This window comes from Salvia miltiorrhiza, chromosome 8 (genome assembly GCF_028751815.1).
Source record: "Salvia miltiorrhiza cultivar Shanhuang (shh) chromosome 8, IMPLAD_Smil_shh, whole genome shotgun sequence".
NCBI classification, from domain to species: Eukaryota; Viridiplantae; Streptophyta; class Magnoliopsida; order Lamiales; family Lamiaceae; genus Salvia; species Salvia miltiorrhiza.
In genome coordinates this window covers 29,755,148-29,769,046 of record NC_080394.1, presented here as the reverse complement: position 1 = coordinate 29,769,046, position 13,899 = coordinate 29,755,148, and the positions used below count along the sequence as shown (strand labels likewise).

General features: G+C 37.9%; 1 protein-coding gene and 1 pseudogene across 1 annotated transcript; both read left to right on the top strand.

The window, feature by feature from the left end:
• Positions 1–1,313: 1,313 nt before the first annotated feature.
• LOC130997573 (putative E3 ubiquitin-protein ligase XBAT31) lies at positions 1,314–4,268 on the top strand. The gene is made up of 8 exons (XM_057922937.1): positions 1,314–1,831; positions 1,950–2,009; positions 2,166–2,237; positions 2,321–2,442; positions 2,541–2,681; positions 2,751–2,858; positions 3,156–3,408; positions 3,679–4,268. Exons 1-8 carry the CDS (start codon positions 1,652–1,654, stop codon positions 4,051–4,053), a joined length of 1,311 nt encoding a protein of 436 aa, XP_057778920.1. The 5' UTR covers positions 1,314–1,651; the 3' UTR covers positions 4,054–4,268.
• Positions 4,269–8,196: 3,928 nt separating this feature from the next.
• LOC130997572 (glyceraldehyde-3-phosphate dehydrogenase, cytosolic-like) lies at positions 8,197–11,521 on the top strand (annotated as a pseudogene).
• Positions 11,522–13,899: the final 2,378 nt, after the last annotated feature.

Below are 13,899 nucleotides of genomic sequence, written 5' to 3'. Positions count from 1 at the left end.
ACGACGGATTGAAAGTTTTGTTGGTTTTGCAAATATAGAAATATTTGATAGAATCAATTCAATATTATCGTATGAAGATAAAAAAATAATATAAAATAAAGTACGCATAATAAAATAATTTTATACTACAATATTAATTAATTGTAATTGTATGTGTGTTCTAAAAATCAATTTTATAATAAAGATATATGAATACATTGAATATAATTCTTCTTATTGAGTGATATTGAATCCCTTCTAATGTTGTCAACAATTAATGCTAACAACAACTAGACTTTTAATCAAGTTATTCTATGAATTACAAACATGCAAACATATCAAGTTATTTCCTAATTTGTCAGGTTCTTCATGTGTATCATTTTTATGTATCTTATTATACGTCATATATATCTTTATATAGTATATTATTAGAAATATTTTACTTTAATAAAAATAAATTAGTTAGTTAGTACTCTATTTATCTATAAAAAATAGTCATAGAAGAGTACGTCACATGTTTTAATAAAAATAATTGAGTGTATTGTGAGTGGAGATCATTTAAAAGTTAGTGTTAATAATAATTAATTATATTGTGAATGGAAAAATGATCCATCATTTGGTAGAAAATGGTTGAAAATAACAAGAGACTAATTTGTATGCATGTTTCAAAATGGTAAAAAAAAATATTTTTGTGGATGAAATGAGTATATGATATTGTGCATTTCTGTTAATGGGTAAAAATGTTCATATTTATAACTTCTAATTAAAAATACCCTCTTTTATAAAAACTTGATCCTATGCTCAAATTAAACTGAAGAGTCGAAATTGGCATTGGATTTGATGGGTTTGCCCACTTTTTTTATGTAAGAAAAGTGTAAGAAAAAATTATATGATGTCGGCAAAGTAGGTTGCCGCCCGGACGGCAACCTCCTTTTTCGACCGACAAGCTATTTTTTTGATTGAAATTTTTAATTTGCTACAAAAAACAGTAAGTCGTCGGCTGAAAAAGTAGGTTGCCGCAACCTTCGGGCGGTAACCTATTTCTACATTGATTGACCTATTTCTACATTGATTGAGACATTAAAAATAATTTAATCAATTTAAGCATAAACACAATAATTTTATAAAAATGAATATTTTTTTATTATAATAATTTAATAAAAGTGGAAATTCTAAATTTTGACTCCGGTGTTAACAAATCAAAGGTGCATTAGTATACCATTTGAATCTGGAAAATCCGGATATGTAGAGACACTATTTACACATTACGAATATTTAAACTTAATTCGGTGATAATGATATAATATCTAATCATCACAACTTTGAAATTTTGAATGAGAAGAAGAGCGTGATCGATTTTTCAGTTAATAAAAATCGAGATTCCAGCATTAGGTCAAAAATCGAATATTTTAATTTGATTGGCTTTAATCCGGAAAGTCCGTATAATTTTTCGAGGTGCCCTAAATTAAATCCGCAATCTGCCCGAAAACGCAGAAAGTTGGTGCCCGGAATCCTGCGGGCAGCCCAAACTCCAATACCTTTCCTACTTTTCATCGCTTGTGTCCCCTCCGTTCCACTATCATCACACATTCACTCCCAACAGCAGCGCCACCACCACGCCGCCCTTCCTCCGCCGTGGTGGGTGGCCGATCGTGAATGCGAGTCTCGGAAAATGGGGCAGGGCCTCAGCTGCAGTGAGCTCGAAGACACTGAGCTGTTCAACGCAGTTCAAAACGGAGAGGTCGACACCGTCCAAGCGCTTGCCGCCCAAGACCCAAATTTGTTGACGCTCAAAACCGTTCACGGACGCCTCTCCGCGCTCCACGTGGCAGCTGCGAACGGGCGGGTGGAGGTGCGCTTCTTTCGTCTCTCTCACTTTTGTTGCTTGATTGACGTCGCCATGCTTTCTCGATTGTGTTTCGAGACCAGAGAGTTGTTTGATTTGTCTGAATTTTGCGTTTTTCTGTTAGGTACTCTCTGTTCTTTTAGATCGGTTTGGGAATCCAGATATCTTGAATCGGCACAAACAGGTCTCATATAATTGTCGATCGTTTTCTTACGAGTTCTGTTTTTTGGTCATTTTTTCGGCCATCGTTATTTTAATTAATTAAGTTTGATTCGAATTCAGTGTTCTCTTCTGTTTACTAAATATGGAAATTGTTGTTTGTGTGTTGTTATTTGCTTAGACTCCATTGATGTTAGCTGCAATTCATGGCAAGTCCTCGTGCGTGGAAAGGCTTATTCAAGCAGGAGCTAATGTACGACAACTTTTCATTTCTTTTTTCATTTTTGATTTTTTGTGTTTGAAAAGATGCATTTATTTTGGTGGTGTTATTTGCAGGTTTTGTTGTTTGATACATTATGTGGGAGAACCTGTTTGCATTATGCAGCTTATTATGGTCACTCAGATTGCCTCCAATTGATCCTTTCCGCTGGCAATTCTACCCCTGTTGCTCAATCTTGGTAACTCTCTATTTTTCACGGATTTTGTCTTGAATTCCAACTTTTTTGTGTGTGTGTTTGTTTTATCAGTTTATTCTTTGGATTGCTTTGTGGGTCAGGGGATTTTCAAGATTTGTTAATATAAGAGATGGCAGTGGTGCAACCCCGTTGCACTTAGCTTCCCGGCAAAGGCGCTCAGAATGCGTTCACATTCTATTAAGCAGCGGGGCGCTGGTTTGTGCTTCCACTGGTGGATATAGGTATCACTTAGTCTCATTTTCACTAGCTCTTTGAGAGTGTTTCAGTATAAGTGACTGATGTGATTGCAGCTATCCTGGTAGCACACCTCTGCATCTGGCTGCTCGCGGAGGCTCATTGGACTGTGTTCGGGAATTGCTTGCCCGCGGTGCTGATAGACTTCAAAGAGATTCTTCTGGGTGAGGAATGCATATCCTTCACTATGAAATGCAAATTAATGTTTTTGTGAACCTTGATCCATTTCTTTAAAGAGCAATCAATGTTTATACAAAGAGTTGCTAGAGCTGTTTGGATAGAATGTTTGGGTGAAGCTTAAACTGAACACGTAGTTCGATCTTAAACTGAAACCTCGTCTAATTCTTTCCTTTGGCTGCCTTTATTGTGTGCGTGCAATTGATACATGCAGTTGGTTCTATCAATATCCTGCTGCCTCTGTCTAAGTGAAAGCTCGATTAAATGATATGGTGTCTCTGCAGGAGAATACCGTATATGGTTGCTGTGAAGCACAAACATGATGCGTGTGCTGCTTTGTTGAACCCTTTGGCCCCAGAGCCTCTAACTTGGCCATCACCATTGAAGTTCATTAGTGAGCTCAATCCCGATGCAAAATCCTTGCTGGAGAAAGCCCTGATCGAAGCCAACAAAAAGAGAGAAAAGGCAATCTTGACCGAAACACCATGTACTGCTCAACCACTCCCAGATTCCGTAGGAATTGATGATGAATTTGAGGTAAATAAGATGACTAAACACTACAGTGAATTTGACATTGTACTTGCTCAACTTCATAAATGGCTTGTTGAAATACCCTTATGCTAATCCAGTATGGTATGCAGGAGAAAAAATAAACTCAAAATTAATAAGAGAAACGGCAAAACTATATAAAAGACACATTGCATTTAAATAGATATCTTAGTTCTTGTAAAGCCTATTATACAGAAGGTTTCTCTGAAGCTATTTCAATATGGTTTTAGTGTGAAGGGTGTTTGACATACAATGCAGGGTGGAGATGCGGAGCTATGCTGCATTTGCTTCGAGCAGGTGTGTACAATTGAGGTGCAAAACTGCAGTCATGAGATGTGTGCCCATTGTGTTCTAGCCCTCTGCTGTCACAGCAAACCTAATTCCTCTTCCAAGATTCCTGTCTGCCCCTTCTGCCGAAGCAGCATCACTCGACTAGCTGTCGCCAAGACCAAAATCGACACCAAAATCGAGTTGGAGCCTACTACTGCAAAGCCAAGAACAAGAATATCAGTTAATCTTGGTGAAGGGAGCAGCAGCTTCAAGAGTTTGTCGTCGCTGAGCTCGTTTGGGAGGTTAGGACGCAGCTCCGGGAAGGTTGCTGCAGAATGCAACCACGAGACCCATAAGCCATGATACCGTCTTCCATTGACTCCAACGTCACTTGAGAAGTAAATAACCAAGAACCTGCACATCTAATATGAGGTATTTTTCAACCGGAATAGAATTTGAGGAGCAAAATTGTTGAGCTCGTAATTACCTCATCATTTCAATTAGTTGCTTAATATAAATTCATTTTGTACTAATATCTGATGACAAGATTTGAAAATTTGATGGGCATTTCTACTGAATTTGCTTGAGTCCGGCTTAGAAAAACCAAATCATTGATGTCTAAAAATACGATTAGGCAATGAATGTTCAATACAGGCATCTCATATTATTTCAAGAAATGCTTGGATAAAATGATCTGAAATGCCACTAAAATCTTTTCAGAAATTCTTAATACAAAACCTAACAATTTATTCAATTCATCCCAAGTTGAAGCAACAGTGAAATCTAAACGGGGAAATGGATCTCCAAATCTTACTTTCGTCTCTTATAGCAAAGGGATCTGTTGAAAATATTGAAACAATATAAAGAGATATCATAGACGATGAAGGAGAAGGAGAACTGAAAACTTGAGATAAATCTGGTTTCAAAAAAAAAAAACTTGAGATAAATCTTTTGTAGACTACTTTGTGTAAAAAGTAATTACAAAATACAAGAAGTGATGTATATACTCTTTAATAAACTAACTAGCAACTAATCTAAGCAAAATAACAACTAGTAATTCTAACAATCTGCACTTATTAGTTTTTCTTTTCTTTTCTTTTTTTCTTTTACATTTTAACAGGATCTTTGCAGGTTTCTTGTTTGTCTCGACCAATGTAGTGAATTTTGAAACCTGATGTGGATAGATGAATCTCAGAGAATACTTTATACTTCAATAACTGGCTCGAATTGACTAATTGTGGGAAATGTTCTAACGAAAGTGATAAAGAAAATCTAAGTTACTGAAAAGTTCCGACAAAGGCGAGAGAGAGGATAGAAGGAGCACATTTTTTCATTTTTATTTAATTGTATTTTAAATAAAATATGTTATTTTGATATATGACATGTAAAAAATGGAAAATGAACAAGTTATGATACTTATATTAGATAATTTGTATTTTTAAATTACAATATTTTCCTTGAAATTTTAAATCTTATTTTAAACATTTTTATTCTTTTCCTTTTTTTCTTAATTTAAATATTTAAATTTTTTAAATTATACTCCCTCCGTCCCATTATTCATGGCACACTTTCCTTTTTGAGTTGTCCCATTATTCATGACACGTTTCATTTTTGGGAAAAAATAAGGGGTGGATTAAGCATTAAAATACTCCCTAATTACCCTTAAATAAATCATACTCCACCGCCTAACTCTATTCTCTCTCTCTCTCTTTCTCTCTCTCCTCCCCCCTACCAGTCGCCGCCTACCTCCCTTCTCTCTTCAAACACCATCGTCCGTCGCCTCCACCGCCACCGCGCCCCCCACCACAAGGTCGCACTCGCGTCGCCGCCGACAAGAAGAAGAGGCGTGCCGTTCATCTTCTCCTTCCTCCAGCGCGCCGTTCATCTTCTCCTTCATCTCGCGTCGTCCTTCCACGTCGTCCACGTCCGCCGTCCATCTTCTCCTTCCTCCAGCGCGCCGCCCTTTTCTAGGGCTCCGATTTGTGGATTTGGGAATATAGGGCTCCGATTTGGGGATTTAATTTCGAAACTTGTTTGGAATTAATTTCGATCTAGTTTCTGAAAAATTTGTTTGGTTTCTGAAAAATTTGTTTGGTTTCTTCGATTTGGTTTCTGCAATTTCTTCAATTTTGGGAAGAATTTTTAATTTTTGTTTGGTTTCTGCCATGGAGAGAGGGAAGGGAGAGAGAGGACGGGGGGGACGGAGAGGAGCCGCCGTCGCCGCCGTGTACCGGTGAGGCAGAGAGAGAGGGAGTGTGTGTGACTGTGTGTGTTTTAATTAAAATAACACTACACATCTAATTCCCTTAATTCTACTCTTCTTAATCTCCGTGCCGAACAGTAAAATCCCATTATAAATGGGACAGAGGAAGTATTTTTCTATTTATTTTATATAAAAAACTATTAATAGGGCATTATGTACTTATTTTTATTAAGTAATTTTATAATTTTCTTTAAGAAATATTATATTAATATATAGGGTAAATATCATATTAAACCTTGAACTATTTCCATTTTATCAAAAATACCCTGAAAGTTTTAAAATGCTCTCTAAACCCTCAAAGTATTAAAGTTTTATCAAATATATCCCGCATTTATTTTTCGATCACCAGAAATATGACGTGGCTCGCCGGATGACACCGTGTAATTTAAATTCTATTTTTTTTAATCCATGTCATTTTATATTCTATTTTTTAAGCCATGTCATCCTGCTCTCCATCTCACTCTCTGCGTTTTCTCCCCCTTTCTCTACCGTCTCTGTCTCTCCCTGTCCAAAGCTCTCTCTCTCTTCTTACCTTCAAAATTCCACTGCAATCAAACACATCCAATCAAAGGTCCAACTGAAAATCACAAAATCAGAAGCCACCATTTCTCCCAACTACTGCCGAGATCCAGGTCGCCGCCGCCCTCTACTGCCGAGATCCAGGTCGCCGCCGCCGATTGACCATGGCGGAGAAGGCGGCGCGTGCCTTCGGCGGAGATCTGGGCAACGCCAAGTTCAATTTCCCCAACAATCCGCCCAAGATCGAGATCCAGGTCGCCGATGCCCGCTTTGCCCATGCGTCCACTGGCGCCGAGACCTCGGTCGACGATCTCGACTCCCAGTCGAACTCGCTCTCATCGTCGGAGGCGCTGCAGCACGCTGAGTCGCCGTGCCCGTCGGTCTCCGAAAGGTTGCAGACGACGGCAGGGGTTCGCTGCTGCTCGCCGGAAGTCAAAGGAGGTAGAGTCGAGGGAGAGAATCGTGGCCACAATTTGGGGCCTAGGGTTTCAGGCGGCGCTGCTGCTTGATATACAAGCGGCGACGACTGAAATTAGGGCTCGCCGGCCGCTGCAGTCGCCGAGAATTGAGGGCGAGGCAACAGCGGCGGCCAGCCGCTGTTGTCAGCCGGACGTTTGAGAAGGCGGTGGCTGTGCGTGTGTAGGGTGAAAAAGGGAAGATGGAGATAGATAAAGGGTGAGAGGTGAGAGTCGTGGGTGGCCGGAGAGGCGGCAACCTTCACCGGGGAGTGAGGAGGCGCTGCCGCCAGTCTGTGTCGGCAAGTGTGTGTGTATGTTGTTGTGTTTGACTGCGTGTGTATGTGTGTGTTTGTGGAAGAAGGATATTACTAAGAACAAAGAGAGAGAGAGACGGTAGAGAGGAGGAGAGGAACCGTTGAGAGAGAGACTGAGTGGATGACATGGATTTAAAAAAATGACATGGATTAAAAAAAATAAAATTTAAATTACACGGTGTCATCCGACGAGCCACGTCATATTTATGGTGACCGAAAAATAAATGCGGGATATATTTGATAAAACTTTAATACTTTGAGGGTTTAGAGAGCATTTTAAAACTTTCAGGGTATTTTTGATAAAATGGAAATAGTTCAAGGTTTAATATGATATTTACCCTAATATATAATCTCATTTAATATATTTAATTTTCTTTTATTTTTTAATTTAATTATATATTTGTATTTTTTATTTTAATTATTACGATAATAATTATCGTGTATCGTGCATCGCACGTATGACTATGGAACTCTGTTCACTACTAAAAATCAAAATAAGGATAACGGTTCATACATAACGGTTTTGGTCAAAAACCGTTATGTATGAGCGCACTTTTGAATATACATAACGGTTTTATGGATCTCTGTTATGTATGTACTGTTATCTAAATGTATTTATAACAGTATCAAATTAAGTGTTACGTAATAGCGTTATCTATTTATGATATATATAACAGTGCTACTGAACCGTTAACCCAATCGTTATGTATGAGCATGGATTCAACAACGATTGTTTCAGCGTTAAGAATACTGTTATGTTTGAGCGTAATTTATAACGGTAGTTGTAACCGTTATTCCCTACTGTTATCTATGATTTTTTTTTTTTATTTTTTTTATTTTTTTTAAAAACAAAATTATTCTTCTAAAAACTAAATATAACCCTCCCGCCCAAATCACCAAATCATCTTCTTCCTTGGACTCAATTTGCCCCCCCCCGCCCCCCCCCCCCCCCCCCCCCGGCGTCTGCCTTCGCCGGCTCCGTCCCTTCTACCTGCCACCGCGCGCCGCCCTCGCTTCAGCCGTGCGCCCCCTGCCACCCCTCCTTGCAGAGACTGCACCGCGCAGTCGCGCATAGGGCTGAGCCCCTGCCTGGCCTTTCCAGTCGCCCCAGGGTCCAGCCGCGCCCCTGCCTCCCCCAGAGTTCAGACGGCCACCGCGAGCCGGCCTCGCCAGCCGGAGCTAAATTAGTGTCCGATTTCTCCGATTCTCTCTGGTAAAATTTTCCTCAATCTCTCGATTTACATATATTGGCATCTAAAAATTAGTGTCTAGGGTTTGTTGTCATCTAAATTCGTCCAGTTTATTTGAACCGAATTCGTCTAGTTTATTTGAACTAAATTCGTCTAGTTTATTTGAATTTATGAAAGTTTTCCTAAATCTGCATTTACCTTGTTGCTTTAACATTTTTACTCTTCCAGGTCAGTGTGTATGCAGGCATTTAATAAGATTTTATTTGCCTATTTTATCTTGATATTGTGATTTATTAGCCTCATGGGTTGCACCAGTGTGGTCTGACTGATTTTGGGATTTGACTTAACCTTACTTCTCGTATGAACTATGTAGCATTTAACAGTTGTGAAATTAAGGTTAGGTTTTCCGCTTCTGCTGCTCAACCAGTTCTCTTTTTTTTTTTTTTTTTTGTGCTGATAACAGATATGTTTGTGTTTATCTAGTCTGTAGATGATAGGAAAGGGGCAGTTGGTTGATCTTCGAAGGCCATTCCTTCTGGAAACTTGATTATGGTATCCTGATCTCAAAATGAAACAAAATCTTCTCATCTCGTTTCTAGGGTTGTATCGATCAGTTGATGGATGTATAGAAGAAGGAAGTGCAAAATTTTGGAGGTTACTCTGCTCCAGTTCTTTATTATAGTTAATGTATTAAATCTCTATTTTTCAGAGATTCGATGATAGCAAGGAGCACATGATGAAATCCTCAGTTGCGATTACTCATGATGTTGCAGGTTCTCTGCATCCGCAAGCCTGAAGAGCCTATTGATCTTTTTATGGTTGAGAAAATGCACATGTGCCGCCGCCGCCGCGGATGCAGAGAACTATGAGGAAGTGCCGCTGCAGTAAATTTTAAATAGATCGCATCGAAGACAGGAAAATAATCTAATGATTTCTAATATTGCAGGTCATAAACGACAGGTTCGGTATTGTTGAGGGGTTGATGACTACTGTCCACTCTATCACTGGTAAGCTTTACCAACTAGTCGAGTTCTTTTGCCCTACTTAAAAACTTTTTAACATGAGTGTAAAATTATGGGCGATGTTGTTTTAATGTAATTCAGCTACCCAGAAGACTGTTGATGGGCCTTCAATGAAGGACTGGAGAGGTGGAAGAGCTGCTTCATTCAACATTATCCCCAGCAGCACTGGAGCTGCAAAGGTAGCATGAGATGCACTCTCAAGTTATGAAGTAGGATCATGTTTTACCATATTTCTTGACTTTCTAAATCTGTTTAATGAGCATTACTTTAGAAATACATTTCCAACAATTAGTTCAGTATATTGAACTATAAGATATATGTTAAAGATATGCTCTGAAATTCAAATGCTTTTCTGGTCAACATGCTACTAGCTAAATTATAGCTCACGAGAAATTTAGTGAAGCTCAGTGAACTTCTAAACCCTTTTAACTTATAGGTTCTTGTATTTGATATTTGAGTGTCTTTATAACAATTTCTAGGATTAATGATTAGTTCGCAACAACTGCACACATCCCTGCTGTGTATAATAGCTTTTACGATACGATCAATCAATGATGGGGTGATTGGTTTTACAGGCTGTTGGAAAGGTGCTTCCTGCCCTAAATGGAAAGCTTACTGGGATGGCTTTCCGTGTTCCAACTGTTGATGTTTCAGTCGTTGATCTTACTGCAAGGCTCGCAAAGGCAGCTTCTTATGATGAAATTAAAGCTGCAATCTAGTAATAAATCTTTAGTGTCTTGTCAACATTGTTTCATATTGTGAAGGCAGCCTCATCATCTCTTGTGTCTCTCCTTTTCCTTACTATACAGGGAGGAATCCGAAACTAACTTGAAGGGGATCCTGGTTACACAGAAGATGATGTTGTGTCTACCGACTTTATCGGTGACTCCAGGTATGCATTCCTTCCTCAACTCAAGAATCAGTATAACAATTGTATGATTATTTACACATGTGTTACTTGGTTATTGGATGGTAGGTCGAGCATTTTCGACGCTAAGGCTGGAATCGCTCTTAACGGGAACTTTGTCAGGGTCGTTTCGTGGTATGACAATGAATGGGGTTACAGGTAAGACATAAATAAGCAGCATTATACATACGACGAAAAAAACAGTAGGAGTAATTGTTTTAAACCAACATTGAGTTGATCTGTGAGGTTACTTCTGGAAAGAAAAAGTTATTGTCTTCATATTAGCTTTACTTTCGTTCAAAATTTGAGGCGAAATAATGATTTAAATAGAAGTTGTCGTTTGAATGAGATTAGAAGGAAGCGCATCATAAGCTTAATATAGTTTATATTAGGGAAAAAAAATCTGTGGCACACAAGCTTGTAGTTTCTTACTGTCACTTGGATGAAGCTATAGTTTTATCATCTGCTAAGCTCAGTTTCTTTATGCTTTTTCGCATTGAAAAATTAGGTAAACTTGTGATGATCTTCATATTTCTCTAGTCCTTTCAAATTTAATTGATTTTATTGATTTAATTACTTAAAGAAGAACCTATAATAGGAGAGTTTAGTGTGATTTCCCATGGTTCTGCAGGAAGCTTATAGTAATTTATAAGCTAGGTTACTATGCTTAGAATATTTTTGTGGTTGGTAGTGTCTGTTATATATAGGTAACACTGAGCAATAAACTAATATGATTGGAGGAGGCTAGATGGATGAGTTATCTGTGGGTTTTCAGTGCTTGGGCCTAAATAACTGATGGATGTTTATATATAGATGCTTACAATCATGTGAAATATAGTCTACAAGGATATATATATGTGTAGTTCATTCTTTCTTAAAAAAAATTCGCATTGACGTTTTTCATGCTCTTAGATTTTGTTCCTGAGAAGATGAAGGCTGAGGAAGCTTTACCACAAGTAGCAGAGGATGAGAAATAATAAGGATTGATTATACATTTGCTGAGTGCATGGCTTGAAGAATTTCAAAAGATCACGCTGTGATTATATATTTTTTTGTTATTTTTGTTCTATTTTGACTCTAGATAGAACTATTGTACTTGACATAATTTAATATCTTCGGATGATAATTTTAGTACAATAATTAATTGTTTATATAGTATTTGATGATATTGTATATTGTATAATTTGTATTTAGAAAATTATAAAAACAGGAAAAAAAAATATGCTTGAATTGTGCATTTGAAAATACATAACGGAAATGACCGTTATGTAAAATACAAAAAAATCGTTATGTTTAACGAGAATAAAATATATAAAAAATATATTTTATGATGGAAAAAATAAGTTTTATAACGGTAAAAAACTGTTATATTTGCTATCATACAAAAACGGTAATTAATCGTTATGTAAAATATAAAAAGCCGTTATGTATAGTTACAATGCATAACGGAAAAAATACATTTTATAACAGATTTTACCGTTATGTATTACATTCATACACAACGGTATTCTATGTGTTATGTATCCTTATAGTACCGTTATGTATACATAGTATAGATAACGGTATATTACCGTTATATATGAGCGCCCTCATACATAACACCACTATATATAACGTTTTTTTTGGTACATAGATAACGGAAAATTACCGTTATGTATGAGCGTTTTTTTTAGTAGTGGTTGAAGTTAATAATAGTCCATTTTCTATTTATCAAGTTGCATATTAACTATGCAATATATGATATGATATATCCTTGTAAAAAGAACTAGTAAGTGACGAGATCTATTAAAATATAAATTTATAAAATTTTTAATACTATATTTTTTTGTTTCATTAATTTCTTTTCACTAAAATAGAGAATTTAATAAAATTGTTTTAAAGTAAAAAGCTGTAATATTTATTTGAAATTGATCTAATTTAAATGTCTTATAATATTTATATGTAAGCAGAGTTTCAACCTTGAAGCGTACCTAAATTAGATGTGTAATGGGTAAAATTCGTATAAGCCGAAACTATACTGCCCAACGGGCCAGCCCGGTAAAGCGATCTGCGCAGCCTCAGGCGCCCAGCTCGTCTCGGCAGACAGAGCAACAAGAGCTCAGAGGCCAGAGCAGAGCAGCTCGGAGGTTAGAGCAGAGCAGCACGGAGGCCAGAGTAGAGCAGCTCGGAGGCCAGAGCGTCGGCGCAGCCCGGAGGCACGCACGTCAGCGCAGCCCGGAGGCTCGCGCAACAGCGTAGCCCTGCCCGGAAGTGCTCGACTGCGCAGCGCAGCCCTGAGGCACGTGCAACAGCGCAGCCCTGCGGCGCATGCTGCACCCTGTCATTGTAATGGGTAAAATTCGTATAAGCTGAAACTATACGGCCTAAAGGCCAGCCCGGTAAAGCGATCCATACCACATTCATAGCATAAGGTCCAAAGTAGGCCCATATGCGGGAAATACATGAACTCACTAGGAAAAACCCTAAACTCAACAGTTACTTGGTGACTAGGTCAGACAAGAGTCACGGAATATCGTTTCCTAAGAAGTCGGAACCGCTAGGGTTTCAAGGAGCATTCCAGCAAACCCTAACCCTAGTCGCCTCCCTGCAGGCCCGTAACCTATATATACTAACTCACTAACGCAATCATGACATCCACAATCATTCATATCCACTCTCGCACTCGCACACGATCTCTTCCTCTCGTTCTCTCCTGCACTCCCTGCTCTTCCGTTCCGTCTCCACGTTGACAACACTCTAGGGTTCCGATCGCCCGACTAGCCCTGCTAGCCCAGACATCCGTCGCCCCACATTCCACATCGCTCATTAGCTCTAACTCCGACTATTGGAACACCCTGATCTTCCAGATATACCATTTATTACTATCTTCTCTCTATCATTTACTCCCTTCGTCCATGAAAAAGAGTCCCATTTGGGGTTCAGCACGTGTTTTAAGAAAGTTGTTAAAGTAGGTGTAAGTGGAGAGAGAAGTAAATTTATAGGGGTAGTGCTAATATGACTATTAAAGCTCTCTAATCCTCAATTAACTTTTGATGGCAATAATTTAACCTTATTAAAAAACTTGAATTAATTATTCAACATTTTAATTTAGAATTAATTTTAGTTCAGATTTTAATTAAGAATCATTCACTGATTTCGTTTCAATTAAAAATTCTGTTAATTTATCACTGATTTCATTGTAATTAAGGATTCATTAAAATTCAGATTTCATTTCCAACAATTTAAAGTGTATGGCATCAGATTTCATTTCATTAACACTGATTTCGAAAATTAAAATTAAAATTAAAATTAAATAATGTTGCACAAATTTCGAAAGGCACAAAGACAAATCAAGTGAAACAAAAGAGCCAAATTTCATTTCCCACATAAAATTTCAGAATTCATTTCAGCGAATTGGAGCTAAATTCAAATTGTTTTTTGCTCCACTTACATCAATAAATACAAGAGCATTTAAAGCCTAAATACTCCATTTACATCAAAAACTGAAAAAGTAAAGAAGAGAAAGAAAAGATGGCAGACAAAAGGAAAAGAGCCAA

Bases quoted from the DNA above. Each gene is read 5' to 3' on its own strand.
- LOC130997573 (XM_057922937.1), top strand. From the start codon at position 1,652: ATGGGGCAGGGCCTCAGCTGCAGTGAGCTCGAAGACACTGAGCTGTTC. The intron at 1,832-1,949 runs GTGCGCTTCTTT...TTTTTCTGTTAG, and splicing joins CTGCGAACGGGCGGGTGGAG to GTACTCTCTGTTCTTTTAGA. The intron at 2,010-2,165 runs GTCTCATATAAT...TTATTTGCTTAG, and splicing joins TCTTGAATCGGCACAAACAG to ACTCCATTGATGTTAGCTGC.